The sequence below is a fragment of the Planococcus citri genome, chromosome 3 (genome assembly GCF_950023065.1).
Source record: "Planococcus citri chromosome 3, ihPlaCitr1.1, whole genome shotgun sequence".
Taxonomy (NCBI): Eukaryota; Metazoa; Arthropoda; class Insecta; order Hemiptera; family Pseudococcidae; genus Planococcus; species Planococcus citri.
The window spans coordinates 51,409,815-51,435,690 of NC_088679.1; the positions used below are offsets into that span (position 1 = coordinate 51,409,815).

At 32.7% G+C, this 25,876-nt stretch overlaps 2 protein-coding genes across 7 annotated transcripts in view; one reads left to right on the forward strand and one right to left on the reverse strand.

Moving 5' to 3' along the window:
* LOC135839980 (adenylyl cyclase 78C-like) overlaps window positions 1–22,847 on the forward strand; it is a 125,448-nt gene extending 102,601 nt beyond the window's left edge. For 5 of the 6 annotated variants that reach the window (XM_065356273.1, XM_065356274.1, XM_065356275.1 and 2 more), the window contains 22 exons: window positions 4,523–4,732; window positions 6,135–6,308; window positions 7,180–7,361; window positions 8,303–8,495; window positions 9,178–9,327; window positions 11,915–11,994; window positions 15,485–15,634; window positions 16,222–16,358; window positions 16,453–16,546; window positions 16,960–17,119; window positions 17,216–17,322; window positions 17,408–17,608; window positions 17,984–18,081; window positions 18,171–18,372; window positions 18,458–19,113; window positions 19,206–19,443; window positions 19,683–19,809; window positions 19,908–20,014; window positions 20,651–20,765; window positions 20,854–20,999; window positions 21,080–21,290; window positions 21,703–22,847. In XM_065356273.1, the coding sequence (XP_065212345.1) occupies window positions 4,523–4,732; window positions 6,135–6,308; window positions 7,180–7,361; window positions 8,303–8,495; window positions 9,178–9,327; window positions 11,915–11,994; window positions 15,485–15,634; window positions 16,222–16,358; window positions 16,453–16,546; window positions 16,960–17,119; window positions 17,216–17,322; window positions 17,408–17,608; window positions 17,984–18,081; window positions 18,171–18,372; window positions 18,458–19,113; window positions 19,206–19,443; window positions 19,683–19,809; window positions 19,908–20,014; window positions 20,651–20,765; window positions 20,854–20,999; window positions 21,080–21,290; window positions 21,703–22,265 (4,301 nt within the window). In that variant the 3' untranslated portion in view covers window positions 22,266–22,847. The remainder of the gene's footprint in view (window positions 1–4,522; window positions 4,733–6,134; window positions 6,309–7,179; window positions 7,362–8,302; window positions 8,496–9,177; window positions 9,328–11,914; window positions 11,995–15,484; window positions 15,635–16,221; window positions 16,359–16,452; window positions 16,547–16,959; window positions 17,120–17,215; window positions 17,323–17,407; window positions 17,609–17,983; window positions 18,082–18,170; window positions 18,373–18,457; window positions 19,114–19,205; window positions 19,444–19,682; window positions 19,810–19,907; window positions 20,015–20,650; window positions 20,766–20,853; window positions 21,000–21,079; window positions 21,291–21,702) is intronic. The other variant, XM_065356277.1, reaches the window with a different exon arrangement.
* Window positions 22,848–23,358: 511 nt separating this feature from the next.
* RabX4 (RAS oncogene family member RabX4) lies at window positions 23,359–25,466 on the reverse strand. Its single transcript, XM_065356290.1, has 6 exons — window positions 25,231–25,466; window positions 24,952–25,012; window positions 24,680–24,818; window positions 24,488–24,577; window positions 24,035–24,148; window positions 23,359–23,948 (listed from the first exon to the last, which is right to left on the reverse strand). The coding sequence occupies exons 1-6, from the start codon at window positions 25,364–25,366 to the stop codon at window positions 23,841–23,843; spliced, it is 648 nt and encodes a 215-aa protein (XP_065212362.1). The 5' UTR covers window positions 25,367–25,466; the 3' UTR covers window positions 23,359–23,840.
* Between the last annotated feature and the right edge of the window lie 410 nt (window positions 25,467–25,876).

Below are 25,876 nucleotides of genomic sequence, written 5' to 3' on the forward strand. Positions count from 1 at the left end.
AAACCTCAAGTCATGTAAAAAATACAAAACTGATGAAGATTCAATTTGTTAAAATTTTAAAACTGTACAAAAATAACTAAAAACTAAAAAACAGTGAAATCATTCAAAAATTATCAAAGAATTGATGAAATTGAGTGGATGGGTTTTACAAAAGTTCAATTTCATTGATTTTTTTTTCAAAAATTCTATATTTTTTAGCTGAAATGCTGAATTTGTGAGTTAAAATGGTAAAAGTGGCCATGAAGTCAAAAACGCTAGACTTCCCGCTAGCCGCTAGATTGACATTTTTTGGCGGTTTTCTATGTTCAAAATCGCTAGGAATAGCTTGAAAACCGCTAAATTGGCAACACTGTCCTTTTGTTCGATATAAATAAAAAATTGACATTTCCAAAAGGCTAGAGAGCTGTTGACGGTACCTATAGGTATATGTTCGAATTAATACCTGTCCGAAATGCTTTCGGTGTGTCGTCCCTTTTAGTGAAGCGAACCCCTTTACCGTATAATTTATCATTGCGTCATTAGTTTCGGTTGTTAGCCGATGAGATCAGAATACAGATGTCTTTAAAAGTTCATTTCTATCTTTTCAAATCGCAATTATGCTCTATTTAGATGTCGGTCTTACGTGTACGAGTAGGTTAGGTATGCCTGCCTTATATTCTCAGATAACGTACATTGAATTAGATTCATGCAGGAGGTACCTTTGTTCTTTATTTGCGATCTAGGCTCTTTGACAGTCGATTATTTTCATTCATTTGCTCGGTTTGTTTTGATGCATCTGAATTTATAATCATAGGGTATCTGCCTTGAAATCATAATTCCTACTTTTGCCTGTCTTTTATAACGCTAGTCGCGTGTCTGTTGAATTTGGTGCAAAAAAAAAGCGAGGAAAAAACATTGCCATTACAAAACGACGGAAAAAAGGACAAAGCATAATTTTTCATAGTCTGCGGTATCACGGTAACTAAGTTTCAAAGTAAACGATTCAATTTAAGCGTTAGTGCTACGATTATTACGTTGCCATGCTATATTACACTTTGAAATTAATGTCCCAGTGGATGTTTTTATTTTGTACACTTACACTTTAGGTACATCAAAAAAATAAAAATGTCCTTTTCCCGTTGATTTTCATTTCGTTTGAATTTCGTTGACGCAGTAGTGCCTAAAAATCGCTACTTCGTCGTGTCAACATCATATGTAGGTACTAAACGTGACCATTCGTTCTTTAATATTGAAATGATTATTAAGACGATGAAACTGACCTTAGATTACTCATAGAGGATGAAACTCAAGTGGTCTGATTCTTTCAAATGGGCAAAGTATGCAACCAAAATTACATCATTAATGTGATGACTGTATGTTTTCGATTGCAGGGGTGTCAAATTTTGGAACTTACAAAATATAAACTCTTGTCTTACGATGGAAATTTGACGTGTTTTCATTTTTTTTTTTTTTTTTTAAGGATCGTCTATTTGAACTTGTGTAATATTTGTTAAAAATGTTGAAATAATATTGGTTTCGTTTCTTTCTTAGTTTAACAATACCTACGCGTTATTATGGTGTACCTTTTTACCGTAGGTATGTGAACAAATATTTAACTCATATCGGATAGCAAGCAATTTCATTTTTTTATTATTCGATTTACCTACCGATTGTAGCCGAGGTCATTTTGAATTCATCGTTAGTTTTCTGGCTTCTATGTTTTTATCTGACTGTTGAAGTATGTAAATGAATTGAAGAGAAAAATACAGACCGAAAAAGTAGGTATTCGGAATTGAAAATTTCTTCACCCACGTAGAAAAAGTACACTGGTGTCTATTGGAAAATCAGCAGTGTTTCTTAGTAAGGAATTGCCACTAGTGATTTACTTCTCCTACTCAAAATTATGAGTGATGAATTACTGCTGATTTCTCAGTAGAGTAGCACTACTGATCCACATATGCAAATCAATGGTATTTCACTACTGTCTAGTATGTGTGTAGTAAATCACTACTGGCAATTCCTTACTAGGAAACACTACTCATTTCCAAGTGTGTGTCAGAAGTGTTTCACTACATGCTATCAGTATCAGTGGGGTGCAATAATTTTCAAAAATCAAAAAAATAGGGTTGGGGAACTTTATTTTGAATTTCCCTATCATCAATGTGATGCTCACGTCATGTATGATTTTTCCTGCCTATAACATTTTTAGAAAATTCCTACACCTATACCTCGCGGGGATTCGAACCGGGGACCTACGGATGTCTGACTACACAACCCTAACCACCTGACTACTAGTGCACTACAGTGGATAGGGCATTCAAAGAATATATTTGTTTGCAAACACTCAATTTCAACAGTTCATGAATTTGAATGTCAAAACTTGAAACTATGAATAATTGGTGAAGTTCTCAAGAGTGTCGAATTCATTTTTGAAAACTATTTGATCCCAAACTCAAAATGAGCTTCAGAGAGGGGGGAGGCACAAAATTGCAAATTTTTTAAAGAAGTGCGCTGTTGATGTCAAAATTTGAAATTTTAATGGCGCTGAATCAATTTTTAAAGACCATTTGACCCCAAACCCCAAAATGGGCTCCAGAAGGGGAGGTATACAAAAGTACAAAACCAAAAATTATCAAAAAAAATATATATGGGTATCAAAATCTCAAATTTATGGGTTCAGAATTCATTTTTCAAGACAATTTGACCTCGAACCTCAAAATGGGCACCAATGGGGGAGGTACAAAATTTTAAACTTTTTAAAGAAGTACATTATTGATATCAAAATTTGAGTTTTCAATGGCACAGAATCCATTTTTGAAGACCATTCTACCCCAAATCCCAAAATGGGCTTCAAAAGGGGAGGTACAAAACCAAAATTTAAAAAAAAAATTGAAAAAGTATGTAATTGATATCAACATTTGAGGTTTCAATGGCTCAGAATCAATTTTTGAAGACCATTCAATACCAAACCCGAAAATGGGTTCCAAAACTTGGGAGGTACAAAAATGAAAATTTTCCAAAAAAAGTGCAATATTGGTGTGAATTGAAAATTTGGATTTTCAATGGTGTAGATCAGACTTACTTTTTGAAAATCATTTGATCGTAAACTCCAAAACAATATCCACAGCGGAGATTCAAAACCAAAAATTAAATTTTCTTATATATTTGAACACAAAATTCATTTTTGAGAACGATTTGATCCTAACTTCCCAAAATGGACTTCAAAGGGGAGGTACAAAGTTGAAAATTTTCCAAAAAGATACAAAAATAGTACAATATTGGTATCAAAATTGGGATTTTCAATGCCCAGAAATAATGTTTGAAGATCATGTGACTCCAAAACCCAAAATAAGCCTCAAAAAGGTGTAAAATTGCAAATCTTCTCAAAAAAAATTTTCAATATCAGTATTAAAATCTGGATTTGCAATGGCACAGAATTTTTTGTTGAAGATCATTAGACCCTAAATTTGAATCTGCAATCCTTCATGTTCAAAATCGTATATACATAATCTGATATCTGCATAGCATTCTTCAAAACTTTTGAATTTTTTTCCTCTTCTCCCACCCTAATTGGGGTATTTTTAGTTAGCAGGGCAATTGGTTGATGACATCACTGGTAAGGTGTACGTTTACTAGTAAATAACTATATTAGACCATTTGTTCAGTAGGCAAACTGCAAACATGACTGCTGAGTGGTGCATTGTGTGATAAATAATTATTGATGTGTAGTAAAAAACTACAACACATCTACTGAGTTGTAGTAAGTAACTACTGAGCCATACTACTCTGTAGGTGAACACCATTGTTGAGTGGTTCATTGAATGGTGAAATATTACCAATGTATAGTTAAAAACTACTAATCTACCACTGAGCTGTAGTAAATAACTACTGAACCACTACTACTGAATAGGTAAACACCACTGTTGAGTGGTGTATTGAATGGTGAAGTATTATTGAGTAGTAGTTAGAAACTACTACTTTACTACTAAGCTGTAGTGAATTACTGCAGAAGTCACACTACCCTGCAGTGCAACACTACTGTCCAGTAATGAATCAAGTACTGAAAGCACTACTGATGTGGTGTGAATTACTACTTAGCACTACTGTTAAGTAGTGAATTACCACTGCCCCCTGTAAGTTTTTTCTACGTGGGCATTTTCACAGATTGGGTCTATCGGGTAATTGGAGGAATTATGTAAATTTGAGCATGTGTACGTATTTAAATGCTAATAAGGTTTGGTTATAAGTTCTATTTATTTCGACACAGATTCGTGTAATTCTCGTGCCAAAGTGGCGCATTTTTGATCAACGCTAGTCAAATAGTACACCTTACCATCATTATTATTTTTTTTAAAATTTACTTAATGTTTACCTACTATTCTTTTTTACGTAATAAATGGATGGGTGCATTAGAGCGTAACCGTTTGTATAGGTATATAGCGTTCTAATCTAGTAATAAAGGAGGGTGGAAAATTTGAAATTAGTCGCAGAAATACCTAATGAATTTCTGCATACTGAAAATTGTACTTTATTCTTGTTTCAGATATGTCCAATGCAGCACCAGATCAAATTTCAGCAGCTGCTATTTTCAAACGAGGTGTTTTATACAGAGGAATTTACTGTCCAACCTTAACCAACAGTTTTCGAGAATCACATTTAGAATTATCCTACCAAAGATATTCCCATAGGCAGAGACAGAAATCTTTAATAATAGTAAATTTTGTTGATATTTTGATGAAAACTGTGTTAGCCGGTAAGTTTGACTAATTTATTCTTATTACGTACGTAGTAGGTGTAGGTACCTAGGTATCTTTTTACACGTCTACAGTTGGCAGAAAATTTTAGATTCCGATTGAACACACCATTCCCTTAATATTATTATTAAATATGCGGGTATTAAATTTGTTGATTCTCTTCATTTAAAATATTGTTATTAGATATAAGACAGTATAGCTCTACTAAATGAATAGTTATGTAGGTACGATTACCATAGTACCTAATTAAAAGCCACTTGAGTCTGTACGAACTATAATACGAGTATGTAAGTTGCATAGGTACTTCGTCCTCTTACTTATCCGTTGCGTAAATTTAGGTTGTGACTTTATTTTATTTTTGCAATGGATTAATTTGGATGATTTCTGAACGACTGAAGTCATGATAACGCAAACACTATAAACAATCATTTTTTGTATTTCTGCCCCTGCAGTGCTCAGTTAAGGCAATCTTTTCGACATTTCAACATGTCAAAAAAATATTCTTTGCAACTTGTTTATTCATTGTGTGATATTTGGCGTACAATAACGTTTCGATGTAGTAAGTTGATCTGAATTTCACCAATTCCCCATGCATTAAAAATATAAAACGATTCCACTGCTTTCAAACAACACGATGATAATAATTATACTGAAACAATAAGAAAACCACTAACATCACGTAATTTTCATAAAAGTTCTCGTTGAATTTTTCCCATCAATATCTGTCATCAAATCTGAACCCACTTCCTTCCTAAAAGTTCGTGATTTAACTACCTATATAGGTAGGTACCTAGTACCTCTTTGCATTACTTTTATTCCTCGTCTTATGTAAAAATTTCAAATTTTTTGACCAAAATTTATGTACGTAAATTTCCATCATAAGGAGATGATTACGAAATTATCATACATACTATTTTAACGAAAAGAACGAATAATTGGAGACTTTGAACTTTTCTAATGGCCTAAAAGCGATCATATGCAAGTACCAAAGATGTCAAAAGATTACTTAAACTGAAAAAAAAAAAATGCAACAAAATTGAAACAATTGAAAATTTTTCAAATTTTGAAAACTTTAAGAGCGAGCCGGGAGAGGGTTAAACGTTGAACAAGAAAATTTTTCTGCGTCTTATTAAGGAAATGATGGTCGTGATTTTTTGCTAGGGTCGATCGAAATTTGAAAAAAGCTGAAAAACGGCACACTCTGTTCCATACCTCTCAATGAATTGCGCTTTTCGATGTTATAAAGTAATTGGTTGATATGGTGAAAAAATTATGTAGATAGTAGGTAACTAGGTACCCACCTGCCTGTCCATCTCAAATGTAAAACTTGAAAAATCATCGTTCAAATATTTAAATATTTTAATTTTTATTTGTCTTTTTTTTTTTTTTTTTTTTTTACAGGTGTATGGTTACTACAAAAAGATCGTGGTCCGCCAGCTTTAAAAAGTGTTTTATGGACATTATGTACATTAATTATCAATTGTATAGTCTGTGTTCTGGGATGTTGGCGATGTTTTGCCAATAATTATCTGCAGTCAGCGGCCATTTGTACTTGGATATTGATTAATATTCAAGGTAGGTATGGATTTCAATAGGTTTATTGTTTTGATGCATGATATGAGCAATTTTAGTTAATGGTTATTGGTTACTTTAAGCGATATCTACCTGCGAACAGACGAAAATTTTATTTTACTTTCGCTTTAATTATGTTAAAATGTTTACATCGTCAAATCTAATAATACGAGGATAAAGCTCGCGAATTTTTTTCAATCAACCAATTAAAAACTTTTACCGATATCTTTTAGGTACCTATAGTTAGTTTTTATGAGCTCGATTGAATTATGGGTTGGGCACTCTAACGTGCTTTGCAATGTTACTGTTGAATAAATTTTTTCATCATGGAGCTACCGGATTCGATCAGATCTAATTTGGATATTCGCTGTGTCTAATTTGATCTGACCAGATCTAATGAGATCAAAGTAAGACTTGATTAAATCTAAATTAACACATATAGATCTGATCAGACCTTCATGATAATTGATCAGATTAGATCTGATCCAGTTAGATTCAGACATTCCTGCCTGATTCAATTTGATCTAATTAGATCAGGGTTTTGATCGGACTAGATTGTTTCAGACCTGATCAGAGTAAATCTTTTTTGTCCTAGGTTTTTAAATCACGCCTTTCCTCTTGAGGAGATTTGATTCAAGGTGCAATACGTTTGCTTGAGGCAACAAAACCAAATTTGAACGATCAGAATTTACAGATCACAAAATTCAAAGTTTTTCTATGTAGCTTTTGTTCTAACTCAGAAATTTTATATACCTACCTATTGATGCTCACTTTCGATTGGGCTCGGCTTTCATACTTCCAATGGTTTTAATTACCTTGTTGTTTTAAATTGGATTTTTTCCCCTTTACCTACTGTGAATTCAATTTTTTGCAGGATTTGTGGGCGCTGGATTAGGCTTAAGTGACCAAGAATATTTAGTATGGTATGTGTTGTTCATTGTATTTGTTACCTACGCCATGTTACCTTTACCACTGCGATGTTGTATCATTGCCGGATGTACCACTGCATTGGTTCACATAACTGTCACAAGTTTTGTAAAATTTAATAAATATATGGTGAGCATGACCCTAAACTTAATTTAATAATAATAATAATAAAACTCGTGGTTTCTGATTTAATTTGATTACCTATCCATTTCATACGATGAACCCCTTTATCAAAAAAAAAAAATCAAATTATGAATATTTTTTCCAAATTAAAATTATTATAAAAATGATACCTATCATTTTATATTACCTACTTTTTTCAAATGATTTCGATTACGTAGTTGTAATTTAATACCTACTTGAAAAATTTCGTCCTTCATATTGCTAGTGTCAAATTTCGAAGGTATATTTTTTGATTGTTAGTGAAAAATGCGAGCATTCTGCCTGCTGAGAATGTTTGAAAAGGTCGCAAAAGTCTCAATAAAAAAGTAATAATATACGTAATAATAAAAAATGGCGGCGAGAAATAAAAATTATGGTGCTGCAAAAGCAACTTTCACTTTGGGATTCTTAGCTTGCGCAGCTCAATTTTCAAAACATACCTACCTACTCGTATTTTTGAAGAGAAAAATGCCTAAATTGTAATTTGATTGATTTTCATATTTTAAAAACGTTAAGTATTTCGTTTTGACGAATATGATATATGGAAAACAATTTCGGTTTGGTTTAATATGAATTTCTTCCTTTTTCATTCTGGATGTGTTTTTTGTAATATGTCACGTATCTTTTTTCAATATTTTAGGATCTTATTTGCATGTTTTTTTTTCTTTTTTGATTTCGTTCTCGCGAAGAAAGAAGGTATCATCTTGTGTCAGATGGATTGTTTGTATTGTAAATTATGGAAATTTGAACGTGATAAATGTTTTAGTAAAAATTGAAATTTTTTCATCTCGTTTTGACGATTATTATTCAAATATGATGAATATCATTTTATACCATATCCTGTATATACGTATACGTTGGCTTTTATTTTTATTCGCGCTAGTGTAAAAATTACGATATGTTTTCAGAGTTATAATTGTGTATTAATTCAACTGACGACGATGTTTTTACTCTATACGGCTGTCAATTTTGCTGGAATGTATACTAAATACTTAACGGATCGGAGTCAACGGAGAGCATTTTTAGAAACCCACCGATCAACAGAAGCTAGACTTAGAACACAGAAAGAAAATGATCAGCAAGAGAAATTGCTATTATCAGGTAAAAAATTTGAAGATGTGATTTAGGTACTTCGTTCTTGCATTCACACTTGGACGAACGATTTCATAATAATTTAAAATTGACGTAAGAGTAAATGATGTGAGGGAAATGCGGAAATAGTGACGTAATATTTTTTCATGTGTGCTTTAGCCTGATAGTAGGCTTGTACATAAGTAATGTTAAGGTGGATTAGGAGACAATTTTCACCCGCGTTATGTTTCGCTTTCTTTAGCTCTTCTGCGATGAAATGCCAGAGTTTTACTCTTGATACCTACTTAATGTTTTTCCGATGCATTTGTTTCGAAGGTGGGCAACTTGGTATAATGGAAGAATATCCCATTTTAGTCGTGGCTTGTCAAAAAAGAAGAAATGTGCTGAAAAAAAATCATAATAATGTCTACTTCAGTATATCTGCTGCAACTGCAATTTCATTGTCAAAAAAAAAAAAAAAAAACTTCAACGTGTGCATTCCCAATTATTTTGGATTAATTATATTCCCAGAAAATGGTCAAAAACCTATGACTTTTTTGAATTTAAAATACATAGGTAATCAGATCTGATGAGATATATAATCACTTTATACTTTTATTTTGATACCTCTGCCTATTTATCCATCTACGAGTATGTTCAGTTTTTTTTTCTCGCATTCCTCACTTTTCATCGAATATTTTTCTGTTGCCAGTTCTACCAGATTTTGTTGCTAGAGAAATGATCAGAGATATAGCGAATGAAACCGAAAACGGATCTTTTATGCCGCAGCAATTTCATCGTATTTATATTCATTGTTACGAAAACGTCAGTATACTGTTCGCTGATATAAAAGGATTCACTGGTATGTATTTGGCTTAAACTTGAAAACAAAATATTACATTCACACATGTACAGTATGAGGGTATAAGTACATTGAATGTTGGAACTCACGAATTTTTTGTTTTTCCCCTAGTTAAAGTAATTTTTTATATCGCACACGTGCTTCTGTATACCTATATAAAAACTAATGCCGTCGTCAGCTTAATAGGTGCTATCAAATGTCGTTGTATGCGTATTTTTTAGCCTTTTGTAAGCTTGGTGAATGGGGATATGCGAATGGTACTTTCACTCTTTCACTGCGTCTATATGTACCTAAACATACAGGGTTGAAAAAGTTATAGGTACTTGCAAGTTATGATATCAATGAGTAGGTATTATACGACTGTTATAAACGATATCATGCTTAATATCTACCTAGATATCTATATACCTACTTGATGATATGTATGCATCTGAAAATAAATAATAAACTTTATTGCGGTAGGTATGGTCTGACTTTTAGTGACAAATTTTTGCGACAAATGACAAATGATATCCATACATATTTTTCGTTGATACCTATTACAAAAACCTTAAATGGATGAATTTTCAACAATGAGAGGTGCTTTGTGGGTAGGATATATGCTTACTGAATATTGTATAGTTAGGTACCTATGTTATTCTTGTGATACGTACGAATCTTTACTACATCAGTGATTGATAGATTGTTTTAAAGATTTTTCCCTTTATAAAACGAGAAGTTCTTGTTGAAGCGTATTAATTAAATGATAAAATAACTGGATGCGATTGAACGAGTTCTTTTTTTTTCATCCACTCAACAAGTGCAAAAAATCACTACTGTACATAAAAACTAAATTACTACAACAATAGTTCACCTTAATAAAATAATTAACGCGAAGTTTTCAATTTTTGAGAGAAAAAAAACTGAAATAAAATAAAAAATAGAAAGTTTTTTCCATTAGCTAAAATTTTCTCGATAATCAATCACCTCAACAGTTTGTAAACTTTTCCATCCATTTGTATTTGACTTTCGTATTGTTTGACGTTTAGTCTTAATTCTTTGTTTTCTTGGCTTAAGCTGTGCAACTCGGCGGTTCTGATTTTCAACGTTGTATCTTGATTATGAATGGTATTTTTACAAAGTTGAAGTTGCCTTTTCAAATCATCGATTTCGATATCCGCTTCTTCGCAATTACGTTTGATTAACGCGAGCTCTTTAATAATATTTTCTTTTTCTACCTCATTCTGCTGCAATAGTTGCGATAGCTTATCCTTCTCCTGTTGCAGGTATTCTTTTTCTTTGAGTAAAACGGTCTTATTGGAATGTTCGTGGCTCAAGTTTTGATTTAGGTTTTCTATAATATCTTTCATTGTTTGATTTTCTTCGATTATCTTATCCATTTGTCCGGCTCGTTTATCTTGTTGCTCGACGAACGCCTTGCTTTCCATTAACATTTTCTCGTAAAGTTGTAAATTTGTTTTCAACTTGATGTTGATGTCTATTAAACTGCGTACTTTCTGGTCGTTGGATGTTAATTCTTCGCGAAGGTGTTGATTTTCACGAATCAAAGCCGGTTTCAAAACCGTTTCGTCTTCTTTAATTTGAAGTTGTTTTTCTTGTAAATTCAGTACGGTATTTTTCAACGTTTCGTTTTTCGTCTCCGCTTCTCGAACGGATTTCTTTAATTCGACGTTCTCTTTTTCTAATTTATCGTAATTGTTCGCCAAATTGGCCATTCTTTCTAAGGCGTTTTTTAGGGTTAGATTTTCATTTTTCGAACGCGAAATACGACTTTGAAGGTTATTCACCAATTCGTGAAAGTGTTTGAAATTTAGCAACGAGTTTTCTCGTTCTTTCAGCTTACGCGTCGTTTTATCTAATTTCTTTTTGAGAGCGTGATTTTCGTCGTCCAATTGTTGAGTACGCGTGTGTAATTTGTCATTGTCGTGTTCGACGATTTTCAGCTTCACCTTGATGTCGGAATTTTCTTTGGCGAGTTTCTCATTTTCCGTTTGCAGTCGGCTAATTTCTTCTTCGATATGCTCGATGTGTTCGTTTTGCAGCACCTCGTCGCACAGGTTTTCCACCATGTTATTAAGCATGTTAATCATGGCGGTTTTGTCGTGTAAATCGCCCTTCAGTTTGCTGATTTCTTTGACTAGCGTAACGTAATGCTGGTCCGATTTAATTTTCTCCAACTCTTGTTTGCATTTTTCCAATTTCTGTAGCTCTTGTTGCTTGTAGTAGATGTCGTCTTGCAGCGAGATAATGAATTCATTTTTTTCTTTTAGCTCTATCCAGAGTCGTTTATTTTCGTCGATGAATTCTCGATTGTGGTTGTTACTCGGTTTCGACACCTGTACCCGAGTAGGTTTTGTCGTTTGTCTTATGTCTGGTTTTAATATGTCGATGTGATTCGGATTGTCCCAGTCAATCCACATATTTACCGTACAAAATAAAAGGCAAATTCAAAAGAGAACATTTTTCGATAAACTATGAAAAGAAGCCTTTGCTGGTTTCGTCATTCGCGTCGCTTTATTTTTGCTAGGAAATTTTTATTGTTGAGGTCGAGGCGCCATTTTATACATTTATTTCATTTTTTTTTCAGAGTGGGCGAGCCAATGCAGCGCTCAAGAATTGGTCAGAGTGTTGAATGATTTATTCGCCAAATTTGATAAATTAGCTGCGGTAAGTTTTTACGATTTTTTTTTATGGTACCTAGTTCTCTCATGTTGGTAGGTATGGTAGTGTAGGTCTAGGTGTATAGGTTTTTTATTTGAAAAGAAAAGTACCTTGTGACAATAGGAATCGTAAACGACGAATAAATATTTCTATTCGGAGGAAATAAATAAGGCCTATTACCCTATCAGTATCGATTCAAATTCACCAAATTGGAAAAGAGGACGCGATTACAACGTAGTTATAGACTCTGCGGTCAATTTGGTCACGTTATTCTTTAGCTCGTTCTCTGCGGATGCCGCAATCCACCATTGTTATTCGCGTTGCCGGACAATTTATAGGTTTAGGTTATAGTATATTTAATTAAAACTACTGCGAAGACTCGTTTTAAGGATGGATGCTGGCTTAATTCGACTGAAATAAAAATACATAGGTAGTTTAATAACTCCGCAAAAACTGAATTAGGTATTCGAGAAAAAATGGAATTCGAAGTAAGTAGGTACAACGCGACGTGAAAACCCTTACAAAAAAATTATTGGTGGGATTTTTTAGTTTATCGCCCAAAATTTGATTGAAATAAATATACATATGATAAAAGTGATTTACAGTACCTAACAAGGGAACCTCTTGAGGTTTCACACTTCGATTTGAATGGGACCGCAATTTTTGGAAAGAGCATAGTCTAAAACCCCCAAAACCAAATTTTCAGCTACCCAAGTTCATTTTTCGATTTTTGGCGAAATTTTGAAAATTCAAAATTGACTGTTTTTATCGATTTATGCTTTTTTTTTAAAGTACGTACTTGATCAGTAAAAATGGTTAAAATAAGTCCCAAAACTAAAATTAACTATACCCAAATCCAAATTTCAACATTTCCAGCCATTCTGAAGCCTCCAGTCGATTTCCAATTTCTCCAGAATTTTGAATTTGCTCCAGAAGGCGTGAATATGAAATTGGGCAGCTAAAAATCGAGTTGTGTATTACACTCGAACTGTTTAACGAGTTTATCCACATTTGAGCCAATTTTGAGAGTGGCATTGACACCTCAAAAGTGGGTTTTTGATCAGCTTTTTTCAAAATTACAAAATCCAAAAAATCAAAAGTTTCCCAATTGCGTGGAAATTTTCGAAATTTGCGCGAATTGCTGTATTTTGTCCAAAACTATCTCCCAAATGAAAATTTCACCATTTTCAGCCATTTTGGAGCCTCCAGCGGGATTTTTCAATTTTTCCAGAATTTTGAATTTGCTCCAGAAAGCGTGAATTTGAAATTGGGCAGCTAAAAATCGATTTGTGTATTACACTCGACCTGTTTAACGAGTTTATCCACATTTGAGCCGATTTTGAGAGTGACACCTCAAAAGTGGTTTTTTGATCAGCTTTTTTCAAAATGAAAAAATCCAAAAAAATCAAAAGTTTCCATTTTGTGTGGAAATTTTTGAAATTTGCACGAATCGCTGTATTTTGTCCATAATTAACCCCCCAAATCCTAATTTCACCATTTCCAGCCATTTTGAAGCCTCCAGCGCGATTTTTTAATTTCTCCAGAATTTTGAATTTGATCCAAAAAATCAAACTCTTGTGGTGTCACCCTAAAAATCGGCTCAAATGTGGATAAACTCGTTAAACAGGTCGAGTATAATGCACAACTCGATTGTTAGCTGCCCGATTTCATATTCAAGCCTTCTGGAGCAAATTCAAAATTCTGGAGAGATTGAAAATCGCGCTAGACTCTCCAGAATGGATGGAAATATTGAAATTTGAATTTGGGGGGAACATTTCAGACACGGTAGCGCGAATATAATAGTCTATATATTCAAATTTTAGATTGATTCTCCCTCCTTCCTCTCGCTCCTATTCTCGCATTCAGAAATAATATTCATAAAAAAATGAAAATTTAAATTTTTCATTGCAAAAATTGTAGATAATCACAATGCTTTGCATATAAACGTCCTTCAAAAACTGGAAACACTATCCAATGGTAAAATAAAGAAGAAAAAAATCTGAAAATGAAAACTAAAATTAAAAAATTGTTCAGCAAACGAAATAACTGTACAGCAGGTAGGTACCTACTTTTAGCGTAAGAATAGAGTGAATTGCGAAAAATAAAATGTCGGAGGACTTTGGCTTTTAGTGAAGACCTTCATTTGGAGTTGGATCTTCAGCATGAAATTTGGTCAAAAGTATCCAAAATTTTTTTGCAATCCTAATAATGAATGCTATACCTACCTACTTATTTTGATTCATTTTTGTTTTAAAAGTCTGAAAGCATTAAAAATGAAGTACATACATACTTAGGTGCACTGATCAAAATTTTATTGGTTGTACTTAGCTCCAATATATGATAAACTTTCGATTATGAGTGATGATCACTGATCAGTGTTAAAGTAAACAATAATTATTATTTTTTTGAGTAAAATTGTTCCTATGATTTCGTTTTTCTTCATGTTTTGTTCTCCAAGCTTCAATCGGTTTTTTGAAAAATTCAAAAACTTAAAAAAATTAGTTACTTAGTTATTAATTTTTTTAAATTTTTTTTTCAAGTTTTTAATTTTTTTTCAATTTTTAAAATCGTTTTTACGCTTTGTTAAATATCGTTTGATTGCTGAAAATCTGAGTCTTACTTCTTTCAGCGCAACTCATCACTTGCAAAAATACCAAATAATTCATTCGTAATCGTAAGTATAGCCAACTATGGTATTTTCCCGTACGGCGACGAGCAACTTGTCAAAAAATCGTCGGTCGGAGAACTGCTTGAAATGTGTCGTCGGTGGGGAAGGGGGAATTGATATACAGGTTTTCCGCGAGCTGCGTTAATGTTAATATATTTGCATAATCAGTTCGCCGTAAATACAGTAGGTGCTAGGAAGGGTACCTAATACTTTTGTCAAGATCCATCTCTCGTCAATTGAACCCGAAATAAAGTTGTGTCCTCTGATTCAGCTTAATTTTTAATATACCTCTTTAGAAATTATATTTGTTTTTTGCGTTCAATGTCTGTCCATAATTTCGAAAATGCTGATCTGTGTGTCCCTGGAACCTGAAAACTTGAAGAAAACATTGCTGAATTCTTAATTATATGCATGTAATGTACAGAAATTATGTATTTATGTCACTTTTTCAAACACTTACTTGAAAAAAAAATTTGATCAATTTCTAATACATATTCAGAGTAGGTAATATCTGATTTTATGATACGAGTATTCCGCCAGACAAAAAAATCAACTTGAAAAAATATGACCAATTTCTGATTTCGAGTAATATTGCATTAGACTTTTAGATCTTATGTACGAGTAATTATGACTGACATAAGACCACTCCTCTTACTCTTCCGACCATCTAGTTCAATAATACACTCATATTAAAATAAATTGCGCTACTTTTTTGAATTGTGGAACTAGGTGTAGGTACCTACCTAATAATAAACATGTGAGAAGATAGGTATCTAGTTACATTACGTACTCATCGTATAAGTAATTTCATAGTAATTATTTTTGCAGGAAAACCATTGCTTGAGAATAAAATTACTGGGTGATTGTTACTATTGTGTATCTGGATTACCCCTGGCAAGACCAGATCACGCTGTTTGCTGCGTTGAAATGGGATTACACATGATAACAGCGATTCAAGACGTGAGAAAAAAACTAAATGTACGTATACGGAGAATAACCGTAAACATATTACTATACGACGTTAAGCGAAAATCTTCTCTGTATTATAAATAAGTGGATATAAATAGCTAGAAGATACAGGGTTGTTTTAATGCGGGCCTTCGTCGTTGTAATCCTAAATACCTGTGTTAATTATAAAGATAGATAGACTTGCCTACATATGCATTACCTATGTAAATGATACGAGGGAATTTTATATATCAATCACAAAGTCATCTTTTGTACGTTTATAAGTTTCATGAATTGTTTTGACTGCGACTGCGAATACTGTCTCTTTATTTTGGGTTTCTCGCACCTTCCGTAGGAGGTATACCTACTTCACATTTACAAACATTAAACTGCGAAATTATGACGGACGGTGAAGATTTTATGATAAACAGTTAACGAGGAGAAAACGTTTGCTTTAATTCGATTTTAATCCGTTACGTTTGAGTTGAAAACGTTATTCAAATGAGAATAAAGTTATAGGTATACATATGTATAGGTACCTATATTTAATCATGCCTTTGAGTAGTGATTAAAACCTTCAATTTTGGAACCGCGTAAGAGTTATTATTTTATCGTAGGTAGATTTGAACATGAGAATAGGAATACATTCGGGATCAGTACTATGTGGTGTTTTGGGTTTAAGAAAATGGCAGTTTGATGTTTGGTCTTACGATGTGACACTGGCCAACCATTTGGAATCTGGCGGATTACCGGGGTATGTTCGTTTTTTTCTCGATTCGACGGTATTTTTCATATTTATTTTCTTATTGTGGCTATACCTAATGATGCGATTTTTTTCTCTTTTTTAGACGAGTTCACATATCTAAAGCGACTTTGGATTGTTTACACAACGCGTATGATGTCGAACCTGGCTACGGTGAAAGTAGAAATAGTTATTTAAAAGTAAATATTTTCAATACCTATCTATATTTATTATTCTAATGTAGATAAAAATGACCTCGAATTTTTAAAATAATTTCCTTTTCCTTTTTATTTTTTTTTTAATCCATTAAAATTGCCCGAATTGAATGACACGGCGAAAAATGCAAATTTTCCGGGGAAAAGTTACGACGAAACACGCTCTCAACGTGGACAATTTTTTATGCTATCTGTGTCACAGTTTTCAACCATCAATTAAAAATTTGAATTATAAAGTAAAAAGTAGCCCCAGCTATATCGTCTCCTCATTTAAATAACTTTTTTAACGCAGTCCATTATTTTTCGTGTAGATGATGAATTCTAAAGCGTAACGTTTAATTTTGGTAATAATTTAACAAGATTATACGAAATTAAATTGCTATATTTCCATTTAACAGGAACACGAAGTAGAAACATTTTTAATTAAGAAAGAAGAACCGTCAAAATCGCGACGCAAATTTATTAATTCTAACGGCAGGCCACGTTTATGGTCAGAAGATGACAGATTTTCGCCTATTCCTGCAAATCATAAATTTTCTAGTGAAAAATCTAATCAAGGTAATCATAAGGGTTTCTCTTACCCCTAACCTGTCGTAATAACGTGAAACTTTTTTAATTTTTCAAAATTGAATTACCTTATATTGTCGTTTGTAGGTTCGGAAACGGAAATCAAAAATATAGAACATAATGGTCCTTTCCATCGTAACTATTCGGATCCGGAAAATAATATGCAATGGACTCCTGAAATACCTTTTGAAAATGTGAGTTACGTGCTTTTAAACTTCTCGCTTGTATTTTATCGACGAGGAAAATTGGAAATTGAATTGATAATTTTTATTTGCACAGTTAAGCTCTAGCGTACAAGAGCTCGATGAAATTGAAAATTATGGCAGTGAAATGAAAAGTCAAACGATGACCCCAACAACCCAAGAGCAAATTGATGACATTATCGATCACTGCATTGAAATCGAGAGTAATGAAAGAATGCGCAAAGAACACGTGAACAGGTGGACTTTGAGATTCAAACAGCCGGAATTGGAAGAAAAAGTAAGCGATTTCTATCTATGCATATATGAAAGTGATGCTTGTTTTTGGTTTTTAGTAGTTTACCCTCGTCTCTATGATCACGAAGTTTCATTTTCTTCAAGATGAGTGGTTCCTGAAATCATCAAAAAAAAAAAAAAAAAAAAAAATGGCAAGAAATAAAAAGTTTTACGTTTGTTGAAATTACCAAAAATTTGTTGTATGAAATTGCATGTTTTTAATTTGTATTGGAAATTTTTAAGCATAAAATTCGAAATGTTTCCGATTTAAAATTATGACGAAAAATATTTTGTAACACCTTGAAAAATTTTTTCCTTTAAAATTGTTTCATACGCAATCATCTAAAGGTACCTACCTATCTAATTTTTTTTGTTGCAGTTTTGTCTGTTACGAGAAGACATGTTCAAGTCAAATATGGTGTGCTGTTTCATCGTTTGGTTGTTCGTAGTATTTTGCCAAACAATCATGCTACCTTGGTAAATTGTCTACCTCCGTAATATTTTGTCAATAAAAATTCTCATAAAATTAAATGCGTTGTACGACGCCTACCCTTTTGTGTTACCAGGTCATTTTCTGTCACAGTTAGCTTATCCATGACCACGTTGATTCTTAGCGGAGCTCTAGTATTAACAATGGCTGAAGAATTTGATGTTTTCCCTAAACAAATACAAGCCATATCTTCCATTTTAGCCCAAAATCGTATGTATAGAACGGTGTTTATCTGTGCCATAGTAACTTTGATGTGCTTCGCTTCAACATTAAGTTTGGTAAGTTTGGTATAGTCCTTTCTAATCTGATAAAAGTTTACATAATAAGGTCCCAAATATTCTTCATTGTAATTTTTTTCAATAGGTGTTGAATCCTTCGGCGTATCTTTCGCAAATGCAACTACAAAACCAAAACTTCTTAACAACTGTAAATATCGCAACACTGCCTACTACGCAAAATAATTTTCATCAAGAGATCACTGACAAAAAGATGAAAAAGAGGAGTTCCGAATCTCATGTTTCACAAACCGTCGATACCGTTTATTTGAAAAAATTATTATTTATCAATGATCGAAGAAAAGCTAAACATAAATTCGCTGGTAACAAACCGCTATCTAGAAAATTTCAAAAAATTCTTCATAATGCAAATCAACCGCATAAAGTGGAGTCGAAACGCGTGAAATTACATCGTAAAAGAACTCCTAGAACGTTGATGCAAGATCCTAGGAAAAACCAGGAAATGAGTAAAGGAATAAATACGGAACAGTTTCTCGATAAGAATAGTAGTTTTAATTCAACCAGTGATAAGATTGATGTTTCGACACAATCTACGTATCCTGACGACTGTCTTCATCCAGAATATTTAGTGTACACGTGGGTTTTATCGTTAATAGCATTGGCTACTACTTTAAAATTATATTTTTTGATAAAAACTCTATTAGCAGTCAGTATGGTGGCCATTTATACCCTTTTTATATTAGTATTTTATCCGGAAGTCTTCGCCAATGCGCATTCTCACAGGTAACTTGATGAAATTAAGCGTTAACGTTTATACCTATATAGATGAGAATACGATTTTGATTTCATTGCATACTCTTTGGCCTATATTTCAGTATGGAAGTTCCTATGTCATCGCAAATGTTGATTTTGCTGACTGCTTTCTTGATCTTGGTAGCGTATCACGCTCGTTTGGTGGAAGTAACTTCGAGATTGGACTTTTTGTGGAAAAGAGACGCTGAAAGAGAATTAGCCGAGATGAAAGAAACTAGAAAAAACAATAGACAACTCTTGCGTAATATTTTACCGGATCATGTCGCGCATCATTTTCTGGCACAAGATCGACATGCTGATGTGAGTTTTTTTTTAAAATCAACTTTTAAGTTTATACCTACCTAAGACGAAATAATTTCTATGTGCTCACCAAAAGGCAAAATTATTACATTTGAATGAATTTTATCAAACTAAATTCACTTTCCATGAGTATTTTGTTTGAATAGGTACTGTAAAATGTTCGAAATATATTTTGAGATGCGAGTAGGTATACCGAACAATTGATTAGGTATTGATAATAATATTTTTTCTTGTAATAGGAATTGTATTCCCAATCAAGAGATAATGTTGGCGTAATGTTTGCAAGTATACCAAATTTCACGGAATTTTATTCTGAAGATGTGAATAAAGGAGTAGAATGTATCAGACTTCTCAACGAAATTATTGGTAGGTACTTGAATTTTATCAAGTACTTAGTACATTATGTGACTGTTGAAGAAGTGTTTCTCAAAATTATGCGTTTACATATTAAATTTTGTTTTCAGTTGATTTTGATGAATTATTGGAAGAGCCCAGATTCAGTTCAATTGAAAAAATAAAAACAGTAGGAGCTTCGTATATGGCAGCTTCTGGGTTGAATCCCACGCACAAGGTAAATGGTTAGAGCCGCAGCTTGAACTAAAAAATTGGTATTAATCAAGATAAAGCAACCATCTTAGCCTTGAACCAATAAATTTCAAGAATTTTCATGAAAGAATTTGGGCTTAACAATCAGATTGTGATATGTATTTGAAAAAAAATTAAATTTGAGTAATCACTCGTTAAAATTGAGGAAAATCCTCAATTTTCTGAAAAATATTATGTTAATTTCTGATGCCAGATATACTGAATCCTGAATGCACTGCAGTAGGAAACAATAAATGAAAAAAAAAGTCAAGTTAATAGAAATTTACTGTAAAATTTTATCAACTTTTTTTTTGTGGTAGGGGTGTAGTTGAAGCACGCTTCAAACAAGTGACCCCAGCGACCATAAAGAAAAACCTCTTACCCACATCCTGCACCCTTATCAACCGCACTCGCACACCTCAGAAGTCTTCTTAAATGACATTTTCTTCTGTTGAAACCTTTGCGCGTCTTATAAAAAAATTGAGATAAATTTTACAGAAAATTGCTATCAACTTTATTTTTTGTTTTCTTCTACATCCTTTCAAATACCTGTCTGTAAAAAAATGTGTATGTACTTACCTGTGTATGTACTTTGAATAACCAAACTTGAAATTATTTTAAGCCTGGTGAAGATGAATATGGTCATATTTGCGCATTGGTGGATTTTGCTGTTGCAATGAAAGCATGTATCGAAGAGGTGAATAAACATTCTTTCAATAATTTTCATTTGCGAGTAGGTATGTAAACAAAAACTTTCAACTAAGCAATTTGAGAACATCTTTCCAAAATTTAAATGATACTATTATGCTTGAATGTGCTATTTAGGCATTAGTAGCGGTGCTCTAGTTGGAGGAGTTATCGGAGCTCGTAAACCAGTTTTTGATATATGGGGAAATACGGTAAATGAAGCGTCCAGAATGGATTCAACTGGAACCATGGATCGTATCCAAGTTCCCAAAGATACTGCCAAAGTAAATTTTCACTTTTAAAATTTTTTATCGAAACAGATACCTACGTAGGTACCTATAACTTGAGGTCTATTTTTTGTTAGATTCTTTCAAGAAGAGGTTATAACGTTGAATATCGTGGTTTAGTGGCTGTGAAAGGTAAAGGTGAAATGGAAACGTATTTTGTAAATGGTCGAGACGGTGCACCTACTGGATTCGTCAGGCAACCTAGTCAACATAACAGTCTGGCGGCAGTGGTATTTGGAATGGTGCAATCGAGGAAACGACATCAAACTGTAAAAAGACATAGTAATAGTGAGTGAAAGCGCTTTTATAACATTTTAGGGGATACGTTCGTGATTTAAAATCCTGTACCTATATTGAAATCGAACTGAAGAAAATACGAACGAATCTCTTCGCTATAATGCTTGGTTTGTTTTACTAAACAACGTAAGGTGGTGTTGGGATTGGGAATGGTATATGAATTCAGTTAGGTATTTAAAAACTTCACTTCTAACGTTTGAATTTTCTTGTACGATAACGATAAGTAATAAAAAAAAAATTAAAAAAATAGAATTACTATAAAAAATGTTTAATGGCTCGAGTTTATCCAAACTCATAAGTCATACCTATACCAACCTTTTTCCACTATATGCACTTGCAATTATTGACAAATTCTTCAGGTACAAAACTAACAATTTTCGTTTTCGTTTGTTTGAATTTGCAGAAGATGGCCATGCAAGTGGTCTAAGCCGTGCAAAATCTCATCACGTCCATTCTCGTAGTCAGTACATTTCGGATACCAATCCGAATCCTCGTTTAGTCAGTTTCAGTAGTTTCCGTTTATCCAATCGTTCGTTCGGTAATCCGTTGAGAAGAAGTACGGTAAAAGGTGGCCGTCATAGATCTGCTAATCATCAAAGAACTCAAACCAGATCGTATTCGAATATTCATCAATTAACCGTAGATACCGCCAGCGCTCGTTCGATGAGCAGCAGTAATGGACTGATTAGAAGTGCTTCCTATTTGCAACATTCCGCTCCGCACACCCCGCTCACCAGTGAAGCGATGCATTCTAGCACAACGACTATTTTACAAAATGAAAATAATAACCACGTTGCTGTGCAAAGTAATACTTCCACTTCATTGGTACGAAATTGCCGATCAGCTTCTCCAAACATCGAAGCGGGTGGATTATCTCCAGCTACTCCGACCAATTTGTCGTTTTCCATTTCCAATTTCAATTCGTCTACCGTTCATTTGGATCAATTATCGCAGATATCGAGATGATCAAATAAGAGGAAAAGACTCGTTTTTGTTTTAAAAAGGGGACCAATTTGGCGTATAATACAAAAGATATACATATGATTCGAACAATTCGAACCTATAACAACTTTATCCACTTAACTTTATATTGTGTAGGTGGTCTCTAATTTTTTCTCAATTCAATTATTGCCTTCATTTCCCGGTTTCAATTTTCTTTTCGTGTATAAAATATGTATATACTTTTCAAACCATCGTGCTTTTTACACAATTTACGTACTTGCCTACCAATATATTTAAATATACCTACCTAATATTTTCAAAATAATATCTTTGAATACGATTCGAGTAATTTATCAAGTCATTTTTAAAATCAAAAGTACCTATTTGTGTTTTTCTTTTGTGTTGATGTTGTCTTTAATTTGTTACTTAGGTACTGATTTATTTTTTTAAATTTATTTCTCGATTGCTACGGTACCTATTATTTTAAAAATAATCATTAATTAGTGTGATTTCTACGACTTTCCTTTTGTACATTACTTACATGGTTTCTTGTATAAATTTAAAATAAAAACGCCTTATCCGTTTTGGATTTGGTTTTATACGCAACAGCTTACCTTATTCACTCAAACATATTTTTATGTATTTTTAAAAGTTGGGTGAGTAAAAACCTACCTGAGACTGAAAAACTCTTACAGACCATGTCATAACCAAAGTGACAGAGGGATATTTTGTTAATTAAAGAATTGTTACAGATATGAAAGTAGACATTGAAAGTAGGTAAATAGGGGTTTCTTTAATATTTTTTTTTTGTAGAAGATGATGATTTGATGAAGAAGTTGTAAGTGCCTACTTAATTCTATTCTAATATACATATGCATTCAAATTTTCCCTCCGTATATTGACGTCATGAAAGGATGATAGAATTTTTTGCAAATTTTCACTCTGGCAATAAAATTGACTTTTCTCAATTTTATACCAGCGTGGCAGCGTAGGTACCTAAATTTAAGATAATTCAATAAAGTTTTTCAAATTCTCATAAAATTACTATTTCCCTACCCTAAAGTTTTCCTAAAATTAAATGAAAAAAATAAGTAGGTAAGTACATAAATTCAATACGAAATTTTATATAAATATTTATTCATCACACAAATCATTTACACTTGTAAAATTTCACAAGAGACTTTCTTCAAAAGTTTGATTTTTTTTTTAAATCACAATTTATTTACGAATTCTTAATTTTGCCTTCTATTATATCTCCTGATATGTTTCAATTCAATTTATCCATCGTATCGATTATCGAATTTTACCATATTTTGTCAAAATAAAGCAGTCAAGATGTTAACTACCTGGTTGATCGTATATTTCATTCACTTGTTATTCTCATAATCCACGTTCCAATAAATTTATTGTCTCGTCAACAGATTCGTTTTTTCGAAAAGTATTAGTTTCGTAATTAGGTAGTGAAATTTTCAAAACAAAAATAGGACGTTGAAATAAGAAAACGCAAAAAAAAAATGAGAAACCATAAAAATAATAAAACGTATAGGCAGTAAAAAGAAGCACTTTCCTATAAAATAGGTACGTTTCAAGCATGTTCAATTAACAATAGTTACATTTCATTTTTTCATTGAATGGTTCTTTAAATTTGAAATTTCTCAATGTTATATTATTAGGATCCGTTTGCGTTGATGGTTCATCTACGGATATCTGCAAAAATATTAAACATTCTTCAATATAAGTAATTTCGTAATTGAAGGTGCTAAGTTCACATAAATAAATGTTGTGCTACGTACATTTTGACTGGCTCTCTCTCTAATCATTCTTGTCAAGGTAAGAAGCGCTGCTTCGATATTTACATCATTCTTACACGATATTTCAAAAAATGGCATGTCAAAGGTTTCTGCCAACTAAAAAAAATGAAAAAAATTAGTAAAATGTTATTATGTATAGACTACTTTTACAGAATTCTCACAAGGGCAATTTTTCATTTTTATTCGATTTCCCTCTTCTCCAAATTAAAATTTAATCAATCCTACCAGTTCCTCTTGAAAAATAAGTTGCCTATCTCTACGCCCTGTATCCTGTATAATATTATGATTACGATTTTCGTCAACATATTATCGGATAGGCAACTTTTATCATTGCGTCGCAATGTGTGTTGCATTACAACTGATTTGCAGTCGTGATAAAATACGTATGATGATGTTCGTATGCTTACTTGATGATATCAATTTTTTAAAAAGTACCTTTTCTCCATTAGTTCTGTCGACAGTTCTTTGATATTCAGCATCACATTTATTTCCCGCCAATACAGTAACCACATTTTGAGAAGCATTCTTCGAAAGAAAAAAAAAACATTAATAAAGCAATTATTAAATAAGAATTACTTGGGTATTGATTATGATTAGATATAGATATATGTGTGTCTCGTCACTAACCTCTTGTATAGTTTTAATCCAGTAAGGTAAATGATTGAAAGATTCAATATTGGTAACATCGTACACAAGTAGTATTCCCATAGCACCTCTATAATAAGCAGTTGTCAAGGTGCGAAATCTTTCCTGTCCTGCTGTATCCCTTTGAAAATAAATTAGATATTCAGTTTAATATATGAGATTTAAAGATGAAAAAACAAAATCATAATTCAAATATCTTATCGGTCTTTGACACCTACATAGCTAACAAACAGCTCATCAGGCATTGAACTTACCATATTTGTAATTTTATGGGTGAACCGTCTAATTCAATTATTTTCTGTTTAAAATCGACACCTGTGAAGAATATTGATACATTCAATTGATAAGTAAGTGAGACTAATGTTATATCATTTTTTTGATATCGATCGAAAATCAACTTTGAAATAAAAAAATCAAGTAACTTAATGTATTTTAATTTCAATTATTTTCTCAAGCACTATTCAAGTCTATAAAACTCTAGATTTTTTTCATGATGCGATAATATTACAAACCATACTGAAATTTTCTCTTACCAACAGTGGAAATATAAGTATCGTAGTAAGCATCATCACAATATCTATGGACTAAGCAAGTTTTCCCAACATTTGAATCACCGAGTACCAAAATTTTATACGTTGCTTTGTATTCGACAGGCAAAGATACAGTCATTTTTGAAGGATGAAGAATTACTAATACGAATTCACCTTCACTTCATGACAGTTTTTCGTTTTTCAACTATGATAGGTGACGTCATTATTGAAATTTTCAATGATTCACCCTTATGAAACGCAACCCTTATGCAAAAGTTTTCCCAAAACAGTGTAACCATTTAAGCATTTATCATGTTACCTATATCAAAACTCCAGAAATTAAAACGAAAAATTCTACCCATCTATATTGTACCTGTACGTATTATAAAATTGATGTTTAAGTTGAAGTTACGAAAATAATGAACGATCGATACGTAAATTTCTAAAAATGGCATGCAAAAGTTTTAAAAAATTAAAACCTATTAATTCTAGCTATTAGCTGGTCAGAGAGGAAATGAGGTATGAGGTCGGGGGAAACAAAGGTATATTGAATATTGAAATGACCCAAGATATTTAAAAATCAGCTCGTCATCGCACTGACTTTTTAAATTGAAACTCAGAAAACCAGAAAAAAATGCACCAACCTGAG

Coding starts and splice junctions, on each gene's coding strand:
- RabX4 (XM_065356290.1), bottom strand. CDS start 25,366: ATGACTGTATCTTTGCCTGTCGAATACAAAGCAACGTATAAAATTTTG. Junction 24,819..24,951: donor CCCATAAAATTACAAATATG/GTAAGTTCAATG, acceptor TTATTTTCAAAG/GGATACAGCAGGACAGGAAA. Junction 24,149..24,487: donor ACAGAACTAATGGAGAAAAG/GTACTTTTTAAA, acceptor CATTTTTTTTAG/TTGGCAGAAACCTTTGACAT.